The following is a 22,213-nucleotide window of genomic DNA, read 5'->3' as shown; positions in this document are numbered from 1 at the left end:
TACATGTCATAATAATGGCCTCAGCATCCTGAATTACACTTGCACATGTCATGCAATTTCATGTATCAAATGACATGTGTGCATGCAACTCAGGCACTTACAGGTTGAAATATGCCTAGAGTTAACCTGCAAGAAAAAACCATAGCTCCTCCTTGACACAAGCATCAAGAAAGGGGAAAGGTGTCAAATTGCTCCATCTTCTCCCCAATCTTCCTGTAGCATAGGCTGATTGTTTGCTTTTGGGCAAACAAGTTTTAGATATTTGCACTCCATGTACACTTGCTTCAGAATGTTCTCCTGTTACAAAGGAAGAATGAGCCCCCACACTTTAACTCTCTGTGCCCTCACATAGGAGTAGGTGCTGGAAAAGGAAAAGTTATGTAACAGGTACTCTGCACTGCACTTCCACCTACAAATCTCACAGTAGAAGTACCGCAAAAGTGAAATGGTAATGCTTTTCTTTCCTGTTTGCATTAGGTATAATAAGATGAAAGTGACAAATATTGGTTAATTGTGTTCTTTTCACACAGTGCTCTCACACTAACCATGTAATAGTCAGTTAATTTTTAATATACATATGTACATATTTATATACATGAGATACACAATACACTTATGTATATTTGCGTTCTTGTACACAGATATGCTCAGGTAAAACTACTTGCATTTGTTAAACCAGGTCTGTTTTTCTTTCTTATTAATTTAGCCCACAATAAAAGTTATTTTATATCAAAAGATGACCAAGCACCTTTTGTTCATGTACTGAATTTAAACACGGTGAGGTTTTTGCCTGCTTGAAACATATGGATAAATAATTACAATGGAAAATGGACATTGGATATAATATTGCTGACTACTCTGTTCATAAGCTGATGGTCATTTGTAATTGTTTATTTATAAGTATTCCAAAAGAACTGGACGTATTTTAGCTTTGTTTTCAGTTACAATAATTAAAACACAGCACATATAAAAGCTTAGCAGATTTCACATATCATGAGCAGAGCAGTGTGCCAGCACATAACGCCCCCCCCCGCAACAACCTGATGACATCTAGTGGGCACTGTGATTAACTGATTGTTCCATAAGTTCACAGAAAGAAAATTAATGAGCAAAGCATAACAGAAACACTACCAAACATGTTTATTTTACAAACTTGCAATAATAATATTTGGTAGAAATGAGGTTTTATTGCTTTTATAATGAAAAAAATGTGTTTTTTTTTATTAAAAAAGAAGCAAGGATCAGTTGCTATTAAAACATCTTCAAAACAAATGGAGTTGGATAGTAGCTCAACTAGCTTGGCAACAGTCTGTCTGTGGAGATGTCCAAGATTAGCATCATTATAAAATAAGAAGGGCATAAGATGATGGTTCTAAGTAACTATAAAAGGAGTTGTGAGATAGTCTAACAGAACAATGTGATACAAAATACAATTATTAATTGCTTAAAACATACAAATAAACTATTATTTTTAGTAAAGAAGCATGGGTAAATTATATTTATTCTTTCAGCTGGTACTTGACTAAGCTAAATAACCTGGTACATCTATTTCTTGAAAAACGAAACAGCACTGTGGAGAAAAAATATCCTGCATAATAATACAGTACGTAAGATTCAGACAACTATCCATCAAGATTACATCAGATTAGAGTGTGTTCTTTTCTTTTCTTTGTTGTAACTAACTCGGAAATACAAAGATTAAGTTTTGGAAGATGATGGATTTTCTACTATTATTATGTTGTCCATTTTATCCTTTTTACCTGAGTAACCTTAAGAAAACAATTACAATGTGCATGTACTTGCCTGACTCAAGAGTTCCATGTACAGTCTATGTTCAAATGAAGTTTGTGGAGAGACCCTCATTATTTCAAACGGAAAGTCAATCCACATGTACAAAGAGGAACCATGTATGTGGATCAGTTCCATCTACTGAAATTAATGGGGGAAACATTCCAGGAAGAGGAGTTGTGCATAGACACAGAAACTCCTGCACCCAGAACAGACTGTTTGGGAATGATCCATTAAGCATGGGTGCTACATAACCATTTTCCATGGGGCTTGAGCAAAATCCCCACTAAAACGACGAAAGCTGCACAGAACCCATTGTTGGTGGATTTTCTTTCATCCAAGGTTAATTTCTATATATGAAATGTTCAGTAATGCGCTTACGCTTCTGGAGTATAGCTTTACAAATACAAAGCAGCTAGGAGTTTATAAAACATTTACTGAACAGTAAAGTCTAGGTCAATCTGTACAGATCGGTAGGTATAATGTAAATATGTACAGGAATTTATTTCCATCACGTTTTGTGCAATGTGGCCTCCATCTGCAATTGAAAGGCTGCTGTCTATGACACGGATTTCTTAATGCAGCTAGCAATGGAGAGTACAGGGGAGGAAAAAGGACCACAGATCCCAAACAAATACTGTGCTACGCAGACAGCTGTACATAATTCATATAGTGCATATATCGGTTACATAGAGCAGCAAATACAGACAATCGCATTTACAGTTTCTAGGCTTGTTACACTTTTTTTTACGTGGGAATGAATGAATATTCCAATGAAAGAATGTGTCTATCAGTAAATATGAGCTTACAGGAAAAAATGTTTTCAGTTTCATGTGCAGAAAAATAGTGCAGTAGGAATAAATCCTTTACAGTAGCAGTTAAATAATTCAGTAGCACTCTTAACTCAGAAGTTTAAAAAAGCTGTGTACAAAAGGAAATATGTTTGTTCTGAACAGTTCTGCTAATAAGCTCACTGTAACACCTTGAAGAGGTTCCCCATCTTTTTTGTGCTGTTTGCTCCATTTTTCTGGTTATTATTTTTCTTCTCTCTATTACAGACTGAAGTAGAGTGTGAATGCTTGAAGCAATTTCTAGGTATAGTCACATTGGTGGAAAAAACACAGGTGTGCAGTCACTTTTACGAGGTAAGTTTGGAATAACTTGAAGGAGAAAATTTACGTTTTAAGTACTTCAGAATATAAAGTGGAAGACAGCTTACTACAGTGATGGCTGACACTTTCCACAGGAAGGTCACAGTTGTGATAAAGGCAAGATCTATAGACATAAAAAAGGGAAAATAAGTTATAACAGCAGGAAATTGGGGGAATGTCCAATGTGCAAGATCAATAAATATCACTGAACTCTTGTCACAGGCTATTTTATAAGACCATGAGGTGGTGGGAGCCGATTAATATTAGGCCACAGCTATACACTGTCATATGTTTCTTTTAAAATTGCTTTATTAAATCAGTCTCCCCTGAAAATGGACTGAATAACACCACTATGACAGATTTGAAAATGCCAGGCTCTTGCACAAATGTCAAAGAACAAAGGCAAGGTGTTCAAATATGTCACCTTTTAAAAATCCAGCATGATTTAAACAAAATTAAAAGCAAATTTTGAACTTTAGAAGTTGAATTTTATGGATTTCAGGATTGTTGACACACTTTCACTGATATTTGCACATGTAAATTTAAATACATATTCAATTAAACAATTAAGAACCTGATCAGTCTTTTTCAATACAAATCCATTAAGATTGCAAGTAATTACCATGCAGTGGAATATGAAAAGAAAACTGTTTTTTCAATGCTAGCAAAAAAAGGGATGCCTGTTACTGTTTGGCAAATTTGTCCTAGTGCTCTGTGGGGCACTTTACCTTTAAGAAAATAGCAATTATACCTACCTAAGAAAGCTCCAAAAGACACTCTGCCTATACCTGCTCCGATAAGGTAGAAGAAGAAAGGACAGATTTATAGAAAAACATGGAAATAAGAGAAGATGCAATATTTAAAAAAGGAATGTGTTAAGAGAGAGCTGAAAGGTTCGAAAGTGGTTAGTAGTATCTGAAGGCTGCTCTCCTACAGACCGTACCATTTCAGAGTTAAAAATACATTCTGGAGTATATTCTAAAAGTGAATGTTATTTTTAAGAGCTATGTTAGATAAACAGAAGACAGAGGTCAGTAACTCCATACCTCCAACAGCGTTTTTAATTTGAATGCTGTGGCGAAGAGGAATCCTAACACAAGGATCCCTTGTGATAAAGGTCAGATTTTTATACATAATGTAGGTTGCCTGGTATTACCTATGGCGACAGTCCACATATCTGGATCAAATTAATACAGCTGAATTGAATTCAGACAAAAACTACTGTCATACTGCTCACAGCTGTGTAAACATAGCACATCTTAAAACAGAACAATAGATACTACCCATTATGTAAGTGATAGCTACTCACCAAAATATTCATTTAGAAATGCAAGCGAGGCCACATAACAGCAAAGGCTGAAGATTTCAGCCACCACCATTAACCAATGCCATGTTCGTATGGTAAGTGCAACCATCAAAAGCTCGGTCAGGATTAGTGCAGTGAAAGAAATGGCAACAACATGGACAAATTCAGATTCGAAAAGCAAAAGAGCTCCATACATCAGAATGCCACCTGAGAAAGATATACAAGAACTTTAATAATGGATTCACTGTAGAGCTCATCTTCTTCATGCACGGTTAGTTACCGCACTTCCACTCCTCATTCTAGGCATTCAGGGACTGCAGGGAGAATATGGGAAAGGGGCTCAAACAGGCTTGGGGGAAAAAGATCAATGTTGAACGGCAATTAATAGTTCTGACACTACTTGAATATCATATTTCAAGATAAACATAAAGCAATTTTTAAAAGCCCTGTGGATGAAACGTTAAGTTTTGGAAATTTAATTGTGAAAGCTGAAATGGAACTGTTAGAAGACCAAAAAAAAATATTTACTCAAGAAAAAAACCAAGACAGATCTCTTACCTTGGTAAATACTGATTAAAACCCAGATGAGGAAAGTCTTAAATGACAAAGATCTTCCCTAAAAGAAACAATGAAAAGAAGTTTGTAAGCAACTTGGGCAAGGCAAAATATATTCAATTAGCAAAAAACGATGTATTTTTAATTATATATTTTGGGACTACAACGACCTGTTTTTAAAAACAGAATATATGGGCTACATTTCAGCAATTACATTTGGTACCTAAACTTAAAAGATTTATTTGAACTTTTGCAAAAAAGATTCAATTTCCCTATTGAATACATAGTGCTGTGCTTCAATTTTGCAATAATTATAATCACTTTTGGGAAAAACAACCTCAGCTGTTTTGAAAGGGACGTTTGTTTTTCCTTACTGAAACAACACATAATTTCACTTTCTCCATTAAAATCAACACATGCAACTATAATATGCCAAATGGTACCCATGGGCCATGACTTCGCACTGCACACAGGTGGAGAATTCTCTCACGTGGCAGGGTCTGGGAATCCACCAACCATCTAAATTACCCACAATGCCCCTGAATGATGATTCCCAGAACCAGCTGCAGTCAATAGAGTGGGTGGACCAAAACACCTACTACTTGGGTCCCAGCAGCTGCTCGAGGGTGCTGATGCTGGTCTTATATGAAGAAACTGCCCAGTGTTCAAGGCAAGATGTAAATAATGTCAACTTATCACTGTAATATTTTGCTCTGGAAGTACAACTCTTTTTGTAAACTGCTTTAATTTTTTTTTTTTACAATCAAATGGTGTACAAATTTTATGAAATAAGTGAACATAGGGCCAAGGGGGGAAAAGAAAAAAAGGAAAGAAAGAATGTCACCCAAATGGACCCGTTTTGAAAACTCTTACCTTAGTAAGGTCTTTATAAAGTTCTGGATAAAGGAGTGCCGTTTCTGGTTTCACATCCTGATCCAGCACTAAAGAGAAAACTGGGAACATCGTGTATATGGTTGCATACCTCAGGGAGAAATTATTTGAAAAATATTTAAAAATGTATCCTTTACATAAACTTGCTTTCACTTCCATAATAATATCTTGGTGCCCATGCAAGCTATGGCGTATGTTAGTCTGGTTTTGGACATTTTTATCTTCACCAATCAAAATAACACAATCTGATTATGTATCTCTTTTATCTCATTTATACTTAAGAGGGAGGGTCACAGGAACTCACTGAAAATTGAGGCCTGCTGCATGTGGATTAGCGAGCATGAGATAAACTAAACAAGGGATTTGTGTACTTTTCTACACAGAACTCACTTTTGTGTACTAAATTTGACTTGTGTGAAGTAGCCATTAGTGGCACATGCTTCAATTCATTGGTTTCGGTCTAGAATTAATACTGTTTTTGAGGCCACAAGAAAAAGATTATAGTGGCTACCTATAATGGTAACATATTACATGCCATAAAAGTGGTAACATAATGAATGTTACTGTTCATTATAACTAATAGCCATTATCATAATGATGATCACTGTAAACAAAAAACCAAAACACCTCTGAAATAAAGTTTTTGTAGAACTTAATCTCTTACTTACCCTACCATGAGGAAACCTTGGTATAAAGGAACAGATGCAAAATAGAAGACTGACGAAAACACAGCCTAGAGGAAGAACACAGTATATTATATTGGGATTCCTACAGATAATCTGGGGAAATTATTTAAATGGCTAGAACAATGTTGGTAAACAGTTCACAATGAAAGCAAAAAGAATTAAATACCTGCATAGTTGAAATAATAAGGCCTCTGTGCATGACAAATTGACCAAGTGCTGCTGATCTTTTGTAACTATTTCGACCATGTACCATCAGCAGCCGGCCAATGTGTTTAAATTGTGTAATTGAAAAATCAGCAGCCAAAGAAGCTTGTTTCCCCTCCTAAATTGAAAATAAGAATCACACATTTAAAAAAAAACGATCAACACTGTAAACATCACCTTGGAAAAAGTACCATCTATTAACAGGTTTAATAATGAGCACCTCCAAATCTGAAAATTCAAGTGATGGGGATTTATACACAGCATGATTTTTTACTACTATGAGTAAGATATGCATATACCAAATGTATTTACAATTTTAACCAGTGGATTCCAACACATTATAAAGTATACATTTAATAAACTCTGTAATAAATATACCTTTCCTTCAATTCCAATTCCACAGTCTGCTGCCTGGATCATATTGACATCATTTCCTCCATCACCTGAAAAAAAGTACAATCACCTGTCACATTTTAGACCAGTTCCACAATCTTTAAAATTTGCTTGTTGAATTTAATTTCACTTGGAATTAATTTAGAGAGTTTGGATTTGATATCCCGCTTTATCACTACCCGAAGGAGTCTCAAAGCGGCTAACATTCTCCTTTCCCTTGGTTTTTACGAAAACAAATAAATGAAAATATAACATTTGCCTATTAAATTATCCAGGACAGTTCCTTAGTCCTTGTACTTGAGAGGACAGACATATCATTAGTTTGTCAACGGGAATAAAACCAGAGTGGACGCTTACCTATTGCACAAGTACGTTTCCCTGTGTGGTGTTGCAACAATTTTACTATGTGGGCCTTTTGGGTGGGTGAACATCGGCAGCATACTACAGCTGGACACTGACAAGCTAATTCCACAAATTCATGCTCATAGTATTTCAAGCAGACCTACAAAAAGCAACATATTACCACTTAACAGAACTCCAGCAGTATTTTTAGCTTAAACAACATGAGAGTTAGTTGAAAGTTGGATCACTTTTCAGTGCTATTCCCATGCACCAGAAGTACATGTACCATGGGCTATGGGCAAGCAAGAAAGAAATGGTAGATAAATGTCTGTTATTGTAAAGTCTAAAAGGCAGCTTATTTCTTCATCAATGGAAATCACTGTTGTGTGTGAATGAAGGTGTAAGAACATACTATTTATCTTGTAACCTTTATTTTGATACAACACAAAATAGGATCTATAAGAGCATGTTAATACAGTATATGCTTTGAATGCAAAGGTTGAATTCATGTTATTTCTAGATAGAGGTGGAAAGGGCTTCTGCATGAAAACTTGAAGTGCTGCTACCAGTCACTGTCAACAAGACTGAGCAAAAAGACCAACTGTTTGCACAAGGCAGCTTCTGATGATCATGTCCATGACAGATATTCCTGACCTCCTCACAACTGATCGTGGGGCAAGTTCATCCTTCCCAAGAGGAACAGACACTATTGCAGGAACAAGAGACTTGCCCACGTATTGACTCTTCTGCAGAACTCAAAAGGAGGAGCACACAGATTTGCTAGGGGACTAGCTGAGGGTGGAAATAATTTGTTCCTGAAAAGATGCAATCAAGAATACCCACAACTCACTCATGGACAAGCCGTATAGAGTACAAGACACTTAACAGAGTGTAATTATTGTTACATATCTGCTTCATGTTTGACTATATAAGCTACATTGTGTATGAAATGAATGTTTATAGGGGGTGGGATATATGGAGATTGTTTAAGTGTTTTTAGAAACTGAAAAAATAAGTTTAAAAACTACCCCCCCCCACACACACAAATGAGAATGCCGATTCTTAAACCTTTCCAGTAAAAATCTCCTTAGTGATTCTTGTGCCAGTGTCTCTGTAAATTGTAACTGGTAGCTTCCAAGCACACAATTATATTGCTGAATGGCCAGGGTAGGGAACTGCAATTCTTGGAAAGGCTCTTTCCCCCCCTTGGAATTTAAACTGGAGAATTTAACTCACAGAAAGTTATTATCATCTTTGATATTGTGACATGACAAACAAGTATTTTTGCAGAAGGAGGGTGATAACAAAGTTATACTCAAAGTAGATCCATTTATTTCAATGAGTCCAAGGCTGGTATCAGATAACAGATATTCTGGGTAACTGTTCCTCAACTTGGTTTAATCTTACAGTATTAAGTGTTTTTGATGTAAAACAAACTGCAGACCAAAGGTGCTATTCAGGTCCTCTTTTGGCAGTCTGGTGGTAAAAGTACTTAGAATTAATCAATTTTTAAATTACCTTAACAGTACAGTCACTGACAAAAGCCAGGGCCTTACCTCCAGAGAGTCCCCAGATATTACCAATGCACAGTCATGTTTCCTTCTGAATGCATTTAGCTCCAAATGAGCTTCTCCACGACTTGTAACCTTAATTAAAAAGGAAGCATTCAACAGTTTAATGTGTGACAGTAATATCTATCTATCTATTTATCTATCATCTGCTTTATACTATGGTGGAATTACTCTGGTTTTTTCCACCCTTAAATCTCTATAAATCTCTTGCTTCCCACTGTAAATAATCAAGATACAGCAATATCTGCAATGCTGAAGGGAAGCTGAGTAGGTGAAATTTTCTAAAACTCCCCTTTGGAATGATGGAAAGCTGGGGAGTGGGGAGAGGAGCAGAGATTGCACAAGTTGTGGCACATTGTCATAATGCTAAATCATGGTTTAGTGCTATATCGGACCAGGGCAATACCTCAAAGAAGAAGAAGAAGATAAAAACTATTGGAATGAGAAACTGTATTCTACCCCAGGATTTCCAAAGGGATAAGATATAAGGAATGTGGAGCAGAAGGGATAGCAAATACTGATCATTTCCAAAGTGGACATTTTCATGCAATTATAATTCCAAAAGAGGAAGTCCTCGCCTCATGCACTAAAGTAAGGGTGGGGAAACTTGCAAGGGGTACTCCAAGAATATGGGCATAGTCTGGGGGAAATGACCGTGTGAGCCAAACTGGACAAGCCAGCAGACCAAGATCAGCTCACAGACTGGAGTTTCTCCATCTCTGGCCTTGACTATCAGAAGAAGATGTCAATATGTTCTCAGTGTAGTCGGAAAGACACTAAACTAGCTTTACTGCACTTTAGCTATCCTGACATGGGGTCAAATTGAAACAGAAGATTTTTTTCTGTATGGTTCCCATTGACATGGCCTGTGCAGGAGCACTGGATGTGGGCATGTAGGTGCATGAGAACATGAGTATATGTGTATAATTCAACAGATGTCATGAAACCAAATAAAACTGGGGCAGCTAAGAGTGTATAGCATTCCCACTGGAATTCATTCTTTTACCATACTATCTGTCTGTCTCATAAAATGAATGACACAACAAAATGAATGAACACATATCATGTATTTAGCAAACACCACAACAGTAGCAGAGATTGCTATGGGTGACAAGAAACAAAGTACTGTTAGCAATACTTACAGGTCTGAAAATATGAATATCTTGTGCTCTGGATACTAGGTGAGAGCTTTTTGCAATACAAGTAGCTGTCTCCAATTTATCTCCTGTTAACATCCATATCTATGAATTAATTGAGAGTCAGTTTAGTTGACTATTACTTGTCTATTGCGTTCCCAAAAAATGCAACTGTATCTCTGTCATGAGAATTGTGTTCAATTGCTGTCTATCAAAGCAAATTCTTATTATATATCATTAAACAAAAATGTATAGGTCCCCTCTGCTAAGGATATGGTGCAGGGTCCAGCTGTTGAGGCCAGTAGTGGATGGTGTGATGGGGCAGAAGTGCTCACCTGACCTCTTAGCAGCAGAGTTGCTGCTTTATACTAAGAGTGGGAGGTACAAGTTTGTGGGGAGGTTGGGGCTGTGCAAATGCACTGGCAGAGTTAATACAACACTCCTGCCAGCATGTTCACACAGTGCTGAACTCCCCGCCATCTTCTATCTCCCACTCACCTTCCCAAGAAGCAGCAGTGATTCACCAGCCAAGAGATTGGGTGACCAGCACTACTCCTGCCCTCGCCCCATCTGCTACTGGTTGAGGCTCTGTGTAGGAAGAAGGGGTAGTTTAGGTTGATAGGACGAAGGTCATGTGAAGTAAGTCAGTATTGTCATACAAACAGATGTGTCTGTGGCTGCATTCATGGAATATTTCACAGAGGAACATTTTATGACAGTCGCGGGTAAAGAATATATTTATGTGTACTTTTGTGTACATTCTTCGTTGAATCGTTATCTATTGCTGTAATAGTTAAATAAGTCTTCCATGAGAAGTGACAACATGGGTATAAGAGAACTGAGGTGGGCTTCTCCTTTCTCTCTCTTTAGTTCTGCGGCCTAATCTGCAGGAGCTTATCCAGTATCCAAACGCTCCCTCTCACATAGTAGCAGACTGAATCATTTGCTATTCGTGGAAATAAATCTACCATGCAAAGACAACAAATTTAAAGAAACAAGTTAACTATCTGACAAAACAAAAGCTAGTACCTTTATTCCAGCGTTTCGAAGCATCTCCAGAGTTGGCCTGACATCAGCCTGTAGCTGATCTTCAACTCCAGTGAGACACAGTAATTCCATTTCTCTTTCTAAACTCTCCACAACGGCGGCCACCTTGAGGGTTCTGTCATGTATACTTAATTTTGCTTGGTTGTATCGATTCTATTTACAAGACAAAAATCCAACTTTATATACATAAAAGGTTTTTACTTGTTGCCAACTGGGACACTACCGTAAGGATGTAAGAGTACTCCTGCTGGGTTAGTCCAGAACTCTGTTCTCACATGGGCCAGCCTCAACACAACAGCATTCCTCCCACTTGTGATTCACAACAACTGATATACAGAAGCATACTGCTTCAAGACAGTGGAGGCATAACATAGGCATCACGTTTAGCAACCACTGATATTCTTATGCTCAATTAATATCTTAAATCAGAGATTTTCAACCTTTTTGAGTCCACGGCTCCCTTGACCAACTACATTCTTTTGTGGCAACCCTGTGGAGCTCAGGAGCCCAGTTATGTCACCCCCTTGCCTGCAGAGCTGGCAGTCACTCACCCTTTTTCAAACACCCTCCCTTGGGAGTTCTCTGGGGAGCCGCAGCTGCCACTCCTTGTCTCTGAGCTGCCCCCCTTGCGCCAAAGAGAGGTGCCTCCTCACAATGCCCCACATGGGCCTGGGAAGCACCCCCTGACCAGCCCCCGAGGCACCATTCGCCTAGGAAGCTTGTAGCCTGGGATGCTGCAACAGTTGTGCAAGCCTTTGGGAGGCAGAGACACGAGAAGGCATTAGAGGAGGCAGGGAAGGAAAGAGGGACAGAGGCCAGTGTTCTCACAGCACCCCAGACCATCATTCAAGGCACCCTAGGGTGCCACAGCACACTGGCTGAAAACCACTGTCTTAGAGGAACAACATCTCATAGCTCAATGCTTAGGAGACAACAAGCCTGAAAACTTAAAGATGAGGCTTTGACTGTTGACAGCCTTCCTTGCTGCCAGATTTTCTCCTCCACTCAGAGATAAGTTTGAGAAGAGGGCAAGAGCTGTGACGATGGATGGCTGGGAGGTAGCTTCATGGGGCTCAGTGTCTTTTCAAGCTTTCTTGAGAAAAGTCCAAGCTTTCTCAGAGTTTTCTCCTAAAAGCCCACAAAGACTGAGCCTATGATGAAACAAGCTAGAGTAGATCTCACTCATCATTTGTCTATATTAGCCATTCTAAATTATTTTGAAACACTGAAGTATTTTGGATTAAGTATGTTGTTAAACCCAGAGTAATACAAAAACATCAGTATAGTATGAGGGTTTTTTACCTCAAAATCCTGATACTGTTCTTCGGTTAATGATTTTTTGGCAACAACCAGAGTGCGTAGTCCTTCTCTTGCCATGTTACCACACTAAAATTGCATATAATAAACAATAAAGCATAGTCATGAATTATGAATCAGAAATGTCTTTGCAAGTGATAGGGGCCCATTCACCAAACTCAAATTAATAGGCTTTGATATGACAAATGCACAATCAATGTGAAAAAACCTCTAAGGCTGGAAATGGTGCAACATCATTTTGCAAGTTTCTCCCAACTATTCAAGGGAGAGTTACACCAGCTCCAGTCCTTTCTGAAAGGGTGGGTTCAGAAGGTGGTTCTGGAGGATGGGCTTTTCCACCCCAGAGCTATTGGCCTTTGTGGTGCTTCAAGCTTCCAGCCTCTCACATTTCTAATGCTCACTTACATCTACTATTCAAGAGAGGCAGTGGAAACCTGAAAGAAGTGGCTGGAGGCAGTTCTGGGATGGCAAGCAAATAAACTTAATCCAAATAATATAGAAGTATATTGGTTGAGAAGACCACCAATGTGGTTTGCAACCAGTTTTTAACAGGATTACTCTATAGTTGAAGTGCCTGGGGGCAGGGCTTGCTTGTACACCCTGCTCCCATCGCCAGTTTAACCTTTTACATGTTCAGACAGATGCCTGAACAAAGTTCTAGACTCAGTGTTATCTTTAAAACATATAAAAGTTAAAATACTAAAACAGGTTGAAATTACTTCAGTTTCCTAAGCATCTGGGCATCTAAGCATCTACAAGCTGCAGGTTATCTCTGTGATTAGGCATACCTTTCAACTAGCTAACTGTAATCCTATCTGGAGAAAACTGACCAGGCTTCAGCAAAACATACACTGGTTACATTCGGTCTAGGCTACTCTATATAGTGAGTGCTTCCTTTTAAGGCAACCTAGAAGCTTCATCAACTGCAAAATTCAGTCATAAGAATGACTGCTGGGCCTAGGTGGTTTGATCATATAATATACTGATTTTTCATCATCTGCATTTGCTACCCATTCATTGGTGGTTTCAATTTGAAGTGCTAGTGAAGGTAAAGGTAAAGGTAAAGGTAAAGGGACCCCGACCATTAGGTCCAGTCATGACCGACTCTGGGGTTAGCCTTTAAATCCCCAAACCATTTGGTAACAGATTATTTGAAAGATTGCTTTCACCCATGTAAATCTGCAGGGCCCTAAGAGGCCCCTTTCTAGGGCCCAACTCTAAGGTCTATCAGGTTGGCATGTACCAGGGTGAGGGCCTTTTCAGAGGTGGAATTCCCTCTCCCAGCAATTCTTTGCCCTCCTGTCTTAGTCCTTTAAAGCTGCACCCAAATACTTCGTTTAAATTTATCCAAGCCTTGTATTGATTTTACTGCTGTCCCCTCATAGATGTTTTACTTTGATGTTTAAAAGATTTAACATGTTTAATAGGTTTGTTTTAAACATGTTTATTGAAAAAATGTGATGACTTGCCATAAAAGGTGGGATAGTACTATATTAAATACATAAATTGATAGTAAAAACAAGTAAGTGTCCTGGAAGTTCTACATAAAAATAGCAAATAAAGTTGAAAATAAGGAAGCTTAATTGTGAATATTCAACCAAACATTTATGTGGGCCTCTACATGATTTTTAAGCCATTGCTTTATTTCAACAAGTTTCATTCCTGCCCACCCAAGCTACACATATTAAAAATGATTTTTAAGTTAGTTTTACAGGCTAATGTATCTATGTGTCATAGGAGAATTACTATTACCATAGCATAAACATGACTGGCAGTAAGTTTATTTTGTTAAATTAAAACACAAGAATTAAAAATAATACAAAACAGCAACATTAATGATTCTTTAAAATGCTTGATGCTCTCTGTCTAGTGCAAAATGATTATTGATTTGACCTCATAATGCTAAATAAATTAAGCAAGTATTTTACAATTAATTGTGCATCATTATCGCCAAAAGTAATTTTTATGACACTTTATTAGCTCTTCAGGGAGTTTAATTTATTCATGCCCCTGATTAAATCAAACTGCCTCAAGCAGGTATTGATTTATATTGCCAATACCATTATGAACATGCATTGTGTGATCATCACATTACCATATTGTCTATATGTAAGGTCAAATTAAGACAATTGCTGGTGTCTAGTACTGCAACACAGTGCAACGTATTTAGTTTGTGAAAATAAATTTATTTATAATGTTACAGTAAAAATGTATGGTAGTTAAAAAGAAAATAAAAGAAAAAAGTTGGGTGCATCTAAAGAAGCTCTTTCAACCTCATTTTATATGTTTATTTGTTCTGGAATGAATTCTGAATACTTAAAAAAGACATCCATCTGTTGTTTAATTTGAGAGTTAACTTTCTTCTTCTTTTTGCATTATACAAAATTTCTAAACCACTGCAACTCTTTAAAACCTATTAGTGATACACTTAATTGCATTTCCCAATCCATTATTTCTTTGGTTCATTATTTCTATCTTTGAAGCAGACAGATGTTATTGGACTGGAAGCCATTACTATTTTGCTTCTGTTCTTTAATTTCACAGTTCTACATTTCCTTATGACAAAGTAAAACAGTTACTTTTTCTCTTCAAATTGAACCAACTGTTTTTAACATTTCTTACCTCCTCTTCTAGCCAGTCATTATACTGAACAATGGAGGACATTGCAACATCTGCACCTTTCATGTAAAACGTAATTTCACCTGTAGATTCGTCCTGCAGGGGAAGATACTATATATTAGAAAACAGCATAGTCTACTCCTACCACAGGCAAATACCCATAGCCTTTGGTAAGTTATTACCAAAGACATAAAGTATTTGAGGAGGACAAATCAATATTATTCATATAGTTAGCCAACTTTTATATTTGAAAACTTACATACATTTTCAAAACAATAAGCTTTCATAAATATATGACCTGCAAAACAGATGAAGAAAAAGACTGACAAAACTTACTCTCACTATGATTCCCATTCGTTTGCTTTCAGATGTAAAAGGGAAAATTTGCAGAATATAGTATGTCAGAATCTGTCCACTGGGGGTTTTCAGCTGCATTGAAGTTAAATCCCTGCTCACCAAAGTAAGACCAACACTTTCTGTCCATTGTACCAGAGCTACCTATAAAGAGAAGTAAGTTTTGATTGTCAATTGTATCCAGTGCAAATAAAACTGCACACAAACAATTGTCTATGATTAATTGTAGAAATCTAAAAACTTAAAAAGCCAAATATTTTTTGTACCATATATAAGCAAAGGTATGAAATACCAGGCCAACAAAATCCCTTAAGGATTGCAGTATACAGTCGTACCTTGGAAGTCGAACAGAATCCGTTCCAGAAGTCTGTTTTACTTCCAAAACGTTCAAAAACCAAATTACGGATTCTCATTCGCTGCAGGAAGCTCCTGCAGCCAACCAAAAGCCGTGGAAGCTCCACTGGATGTTCAGATTCCAAAAGAACGTTTGCAAAATGGAACAATCCCTTCCGGCTTTGCGGTGTTCAGAAGTCAAAACGTCCGAGTTCCAGGGCGTTCGGGATGCAAGGTATGACTCTACAGGTATTCATAAATCCATTACAAACAATGAAAAGCTCATAACTGTTTCCCATACAGTTTGGTACCAGTGGTGTGTATACCTTTTTATGCTGGAAATTGAAGGAATCTGAAACACTGAGTGTTGCTCTATAACAGGCTGGTTCAACACGCAACCCAAAGGCCACATGCAGCCCTCAAGGCCTTTTTTGGTGGCCCTTGACAACATTTGACCCGCCGCCCTCACGCTGCCTTCACAAAACCAGGTTAATGAGGCTCTGGGTTTTGGTAAGGAGGTGTGAGGGCTCTGCCAGGATCCTACAGTCCACCCACCTCCTTCCCGAAGCTTAGTTACCTTCAGGATAGAGGTAGGAAGACTCTAGGACCCAGTGGGCCTTCTCTAGGACAGTGGGCCTTCTCCTCAAAGCCCACTGACTTGCTTACCCAGCTTTGGGAAGGCAATGTGAGGGCTGGGGAGCATCAAATTTTAGGCTCGATTCCCCCCCCCCCGAAAGCACAGTATTCCATGTTGACGTTTTTTTGTGGCCCACTTGGTATGAAAATTTGAGCTGTCCTGTTCTATAAAGAACCCAAAGAAGAGCTAGCTAAACTGACCTGCCTTCATTAGGCATGCATCAGGAAATAGATGTTACTAGTAAGAAATAAAGAAAGAACTCAGTGCCTAGTAATTAATGAGCAAAGTTTATTTGAGTATAGTGGTGGGGGGGGGCAGTCTGAACGATTTGCTGCTGCATGTGTATTATTGTAAGCATCAGTAAATTAAAATATGGTGAAATGATTATTATATGAGAATATAATAAAGAGTCCAAAATAAATACACTTTAAAATGTCATTTTCAGATGCACAACAATAGCTGTTTTAAGTTTGTCTAACAAGCTCACTATATTAGCTGCAAATGATCCAATACTCCAAAGGTTAATTTTCAATTTTCACAGTGAAAGGTTACTATTACATTCTGACCTGTAAATTGCATCTTTCCGTTAATACCCTATCATCTCATTTGTGTCCCTTTGCAACGAGGACTTGAGTGTTCTATATTTGGTGACTCACATCTGTTTATTATTTAGTTTATGCTTGGCTTCACATGCAAGTTGAGTTGGCAGTTTATAGCACAGCTACATTTTAGATAGTTATACCTGTGCTAACAGATAAGGTCAAGGAGCCAATAGAGAAGAATCACCAGGCTTTTGCATTTATTAGAGAATCCCAAAATATCAGTATCTGGTAGTTCAGTCAAATATGTTAGCCTATCAACAGTACTCAAAGGCTTGGATCCTAATCTTCTGCTTCATTTATAGGAAGAAGTTTCTTTTGATAAAATGAAGTCAGGCTCATGGAAGGGTCCATGAGTGCAATTAGGATGAGAGCCGTAACAACCTGGAATACAGTGTCTCCTGTGCTACCGCAAATCATTTGGCCTTGCTCCAAATGGAAATGGAACAGGAAGACAACTTGCATAAGAAAGGAAAAAGACCACCTCTTAAGGGTGTCTTGCCCTTTTTTCGTGACTCAAAAGAGAGTTGGCAACTGAGGCCCTTCATGTCATTCCACAACTGAGTGAAGCCCAAGGTGCTCTAGTTTGGTGGTGCCTCCCCCCCAGCTGTGGGATGCTCTGCTCCCTGTGGCACAACTGGTACCAACACTGTTCAGTTATCTACACTGACTGAAACCCCATCTCTTCTTCCAGCTTTTTGGTGGAGATGGGGGCTGAGCTATTAAGGCACCTAGCATTCTCGTAGGAAGCAGATTAAGCAATGCAGGTTTTGAGATGGTTTTACTGATGGATTTTATATAGTATGCTTTTATATTGTTGTTATTTCAAGGTGACCAGCCCTGAGATTATGTACAATAAAGGCAGAATATAAATCTTTCAAATATATAAAACAAATAGCCTTTCCTGTCCCCAAATAAGGTTGCTGATTAAAAAAAAAAAGTTTGGAGGAGAAACAGGGAGTGGATTTGAAAAGTGAGTTCAGTTCTGTATTAGAAACTAATTCTTATGCTGAGCTTGTGCACAGATCTGCTATTTCTGAAATTATACACACACACACAAACACGTAGATGCCACAAGCCTTGAGTCTGCCCCACCTCTAATTTAGAAATGTAACAACAGCAATTTTAACAATTGTGCAATTCAGCAATTTTAAGAAGTAATATTTCATATGAAATGTGGCCGCTGTAAAATTCCTTCTGGGAAAAATATTTCACAATCACCTCACAATGTAAAATGAAGCTTTTCCACTCTAATTTGCATATGAATATCTTATCATTTTTGTGAACATTTTTATTAAACTTTGTATTACTTTTTATTCTACTTTACTTCCATTGCTCTTCCCTCACTATGTCTTCACAAAATATTAAAATAATGTTTAATATTTCAAATGTTGGATGTTTTGGTATATGTGCAGAAAAAGTGTAGCAAATAAGTAGCTAGTTCATTAGAATTAGCCATCATTAAAATTGTGACTAATTCATCTTCACTGACCAAAGAGGGGCAAAGGTCTTCAAAGGCTCCTGTTCATAGTAAGTCTCTGAATTATTTGGGCTTGTGACCTTTGAACTTATTGCTCTATTTACTAAGTTCATATCCTTTTATGACTGTTCATTTCATTAGTTTATCACCAGCTTTCTATGATTTAACTGGGCATACATGTATGATAACAGAGCATCAGCAGTTAGGTTTCATCAGTAGAATTCTCAATATGTTCCCTTTCCTTGGTATGCTGTAGAGGGCACAAGGAGTAGACAAATGAAACTTTCCATTCTTTCAGAGAAAATGAAATATTGATCACTTATCATAAGAAACAATGAGCTTGGCATAAGTAGAGCTCATGCTATGAATACAGAATAAGTTACTTATCTGAAACTACAGTAGCTACATGCATTATAATGAAGCTTCCCATTGGCCTTAATTCCTTCAAAAATTGTTATCAGACATTTCAATGCCCATGAATATTGTGCATACTATTCATTCATTTATTTATTGTGGAATGCTTTCAATATATTCTGTGAAGTTTTAATGTTTTAGCAAAAGAATGATATATGCTTGAACTATTTACATATCTTTTCTTGATTGTCGGCTGCGAACATTTTCTGCTGTCTTAAGACTATATGGTGCATGCTGCAAAGAATACTAGTATATGCTGTCACATATGGAAATGCAATCAGCTATAAATTATCAGAAAACACTGCATTGTTTAAAAACATTGAATGCAGAAAACCATTCTGTCAAATGATACTGTTGCTTATTAACCAAATATGTTTTGATAGGTCAACAAATGAGGTTAAAAAGAAAACATCAATTGAACCATTTCCCTAAATAAAGCTCCAGGGTGCAATATTCACAGCAGTATATTCAATAAAAATGCTTTTAAAATGGTAGTTGTGTGATTGGGAAACATTGCATCATCTGTCAACCTAACTGCAAGAAAGTTCAATAAGCTAAATAATGAACCATTTACATTATTTTCCTTAGGCTCCAGTGATTTGCAAGGATAGCATCAATAGAGCTCTTTAAAAAATTATGATAAAGACCTTCTGGTCTTTTCACTTCTAGCTTTCTTTTTGTGATACAAAGATTTTTAGGTTATCTGAACATTTTCACAACTTTATTTTTGCTTACGACTAACACTTTTAAAAAAAATCTTCAAAAAAACAAATTTTGCAAGAATTTCAAGAGACATAAAGTAATTGTAATGATCACAAAGTAAAGCTGATATTCACTGAGGATGGTACCTGACTAGATTGTATTCAGAACAGATACACTAAAATGAACAGATGTAAAGCTGGTCATGTATAACTTAAGTCCATTAATTCCAATGGGTCTATTCTGAATTTTACCTAGCCAGATACCACCATAAGATTATTCCCCTCATTTTGTCTAATTTCTACTACACCAGAATTAAAGGGTGGCCTCCAACAGCACCAGCCCTCTTGCAAATGGACTTCAGCTTTCTCAACAGGACTCCCTTCTTCTCCTTTCTCTCATATCCACAAAATCTGTTTTACAGGATTGGGGCACCCTCTGGAGCAGATGGGGGCACAGGGGTGGCTGCGGAATGAAGAAGAAAGGGGAGTCCGCTCATGTGATATTGGAAATGGCAGATAATGGATATATGTTGTGATCATGCATATCAAGGCATGTGAACTGTCTCTTGCTAAACTGGTAAGTACCAACTAGTAAGCTTGACATCGATACCAGGTATCCTACAAAAGGTATCTACAAAATGGCTTTCAAATTTAAAACCAAGAAAACATTATAATATAATAAATAATATAATATAATATAATATAATATAATATAATATAATATAATAAGACAATTAAAATAACAGCAGCACTTCAGTGATAAAAGAGTAATCCACTAAAATACTAGCTACCAGACCATCTCAGACTTCATGAGGCCAGCAAATGCTATTCTAAAAAAAAAGGCTCAGACAGCATTTACCATGCTCTCCTAGGCAGAAAGTTCAATGGGGCTGGTACTGCCAATGAGAAGGCCTCAGACCTGGAGGCACTCAAAGTAGAGCACACTCATTTTCAGGTACCCACTACAGAGCGTTTTCTACCTGTTACCCCTGCCCCTAAATTCAAATTTAATAAATTCAGAAGATGATAAACAATTCAATATATATGTAGCTAACATGCCATTTTTAAAAAAGGAAAATCAAACGGTTTTTCTTTGTGAATTCAGAACTAATTATTTAAACATCATTACTGAATTTTATAACCAGAGTTCCCAGCTCATTTAACTGTAGTTACATAGACCCATGCTCATTCAGAAAAATCATTATATGTCAATTATATTGTGGTTTATGTATATGCTGATTTTTGGTCCCCAAAGTGGTAAACAGAACAGTAATACGAAGAAATGTACAATAAAAATACAATAATTATAACGGCTAGCAAAACAATACAAAACAGCAAATAAATGCTGGATAGTGCCTGACCTAGGTGGTGAACCAGCCAAAATATAATGGTGAATGACTAACCTGGCACTGTCTCACTCAATCCAGTGACTACCTTTCATTCAGTCTTCAGCGTTGTCGTCACTATTCCCTTCTTGTTACATCAGGGCACACAAGCAGGTCCCTATGCCCTAAATGGCCTCTCACCAGGGTCCTTGCATAAAGAGGCTAGCCCCTCACCCTCACTAAATAAATGAGTTTGTTTCCAACCATGGGCTGGATCCAAACATGACCTTCCTCAGATGGATTTAACCAAATGAAGATATATTGTAAAGACTGCCATACCTTCTAACATTGATTTGGCAGATGAATTTTCCTTTAAAATCACAGTATTTCAGAGGCTCTTGTATTCTAAACATATCAAACTACGTATCTGCACTTTGTGTGCCATTAATTGTTGGAATGATATCAATGCTTCTGCAGTTGTAAATGTTGTTATGCTCTATTCTAAGCATTGCAAATACAGTATAGCAAGGAGAACCCAGTTGTTATTTACTACATTTCCTGTAAAGGTAAAGGCAAAGGTACCCGAGTGTTAGGTCCAGTCGTGGACGACTCTGGGGTTCCGCGCTCATCTTGCTTTATAGGCCAAGGGAGCCAGCGTTTGTCCGCAGACAGCTTCTGGGTCATGTGGCCAGCATGACTAAGCCGCTTCCGGTGAAACCAGAGCAGCGCATGGAAACACTGTTCACCTTCCCGCCGGTACCTATTTATCTACTTGCACTTGACATGGTTTTGAACTGCTAGGTGGGCAGGAGCTGGGGTTGAACAACGGGAGCTCACCCTGTACATTTTCTGTAGAAAGTGACAAATATAAATATCACAACTTAGTTGAAAATATAAAAATTATGATGGAAGCCTTACCTCATCAGGGCTAGAAGCTTGGTAAGTTCTGTTTTCATCACTGAAGTCCTGATCTACCTCAGCATATTCTGTTTCTCCAGTCACTCCTGCTCGGGATTCATATACAGGTGTAACATTGTGACACAACGCAATAGCTTTTACTGCTTCATGTATTCGACTGCTGACAGTTTTGCGAACTTTTGGTGCAGAAGATTGCATCTTTCTGGAAGGTGTTGAGCTTGTACCATTTCCACTTGCCTGGGAGTGCACCTTTAAAATATACACAGAATAACCAGATCAAATAAAAATATAGCTCATATATATATATATATTGCAGCAGGGGTGAGAAACTTCAGGCTTGGCCTTCCAGGCCTCTTTGTGGAATGAGGATAGCTGGCCATATATCTATATTTATCTGTGTGTGTGTGTGTGTGTGTGTGTGTGTGTGTGTAAACTTATGGCTTCTG

General features: G+C 37.7%; 1 protein-coding gene across 6 annotated transcripts in view; it reads right to left on the bottom strand.

Annotated features, from left to right (window-relative positions):
* Positions 1-549: 549 nt before the first annotated feature.
* The window catches only part of ATP9B (ATPase phospholipid transporting 9B (putative)), a 115,236-nt gene continuing 93,572 nt past the window's right edge, over positions 550-22,213 (bottom strand). For 5 of the 6 annotated variants that reach the window (XM_081014128.1, XM_081014130.1, XM_081014131.1 and 2 more), the window contains 16 exons: positions 21,768-22,016; positions 15,343-15,504; positions 15,010-15,102; positions 12,373-12,456; positions 11,053-11,223; positions 10,030-10,128; positions 8,873-8,962; positions 7,332-7,476; positions 6,960-7,024; positions 6,544-6,699; positions 6,360-6,424; positions 5,674-5,782; positions 4,804-4,861; positions 4,249-4,452; positions 3,695-3,727; positions 550-3,063 (listed from right to left, as the gene is read on the bottom strand). In XM_081014128.1, coding sequence (XP_080870254.1) covers positions 2,927-3,063; positions 3,695-3,727; positions 4,249-4,452; positions 4,804-4,861; positions 5,674-5,782; positions 6,360-6,424; positions 6,544-6,699; positions 6,960-7,024; positions 7,332-7,476; positions 8,873-8,962; positions 10,030-10,128; positions 11,053-11,223; positions 12,373-12,456; positions 15,010-15,102; positions 15,343-15,504; positions 21,768-22,016 — 1,920 coding nt within the window. In that variant the 3' untranslated portion in view covers positions 550-2,926. The remainder of the gene's footprint in view (positions 3,064-3,694; positions 3,728-4,248; positions 4,453-4,803; positions 4,862-5,673; positions 5,783-6,359; positions 6,425-6,543; positions 6,700-6,959; positions 7,025-7,331; positions 7,477-8,872; positions 8,963-10,029; positions 10,129-11,052; positions 11,224-12,372; positions 12,457-15,009; positions 15,103-15,342; positions 15,505-21,767; positions 22,017-22,213) is intronic. The other variant, XM_081014129.1, reaches the window with a different exon arrangement.

The sequence above is a fragment of the Podarcis pityusensis genome (assembly GCF_964106645.2).
Source record: "Podarcis pityusensis genome assembly, chromosome: 7".
Taxonomy (NCBI): domain Eukaryota; kingdom Metazoa; phylum Chordata; class Lepidosauria; order Squamata; family Lacertidae; genus Podarcis; species Podarcis pityusensis.
The sequence above is the reverse complement of the archived record's forward strand: the minus strand, read 5'-3'. Positions and strand labels throughout refer to the sequence as shown.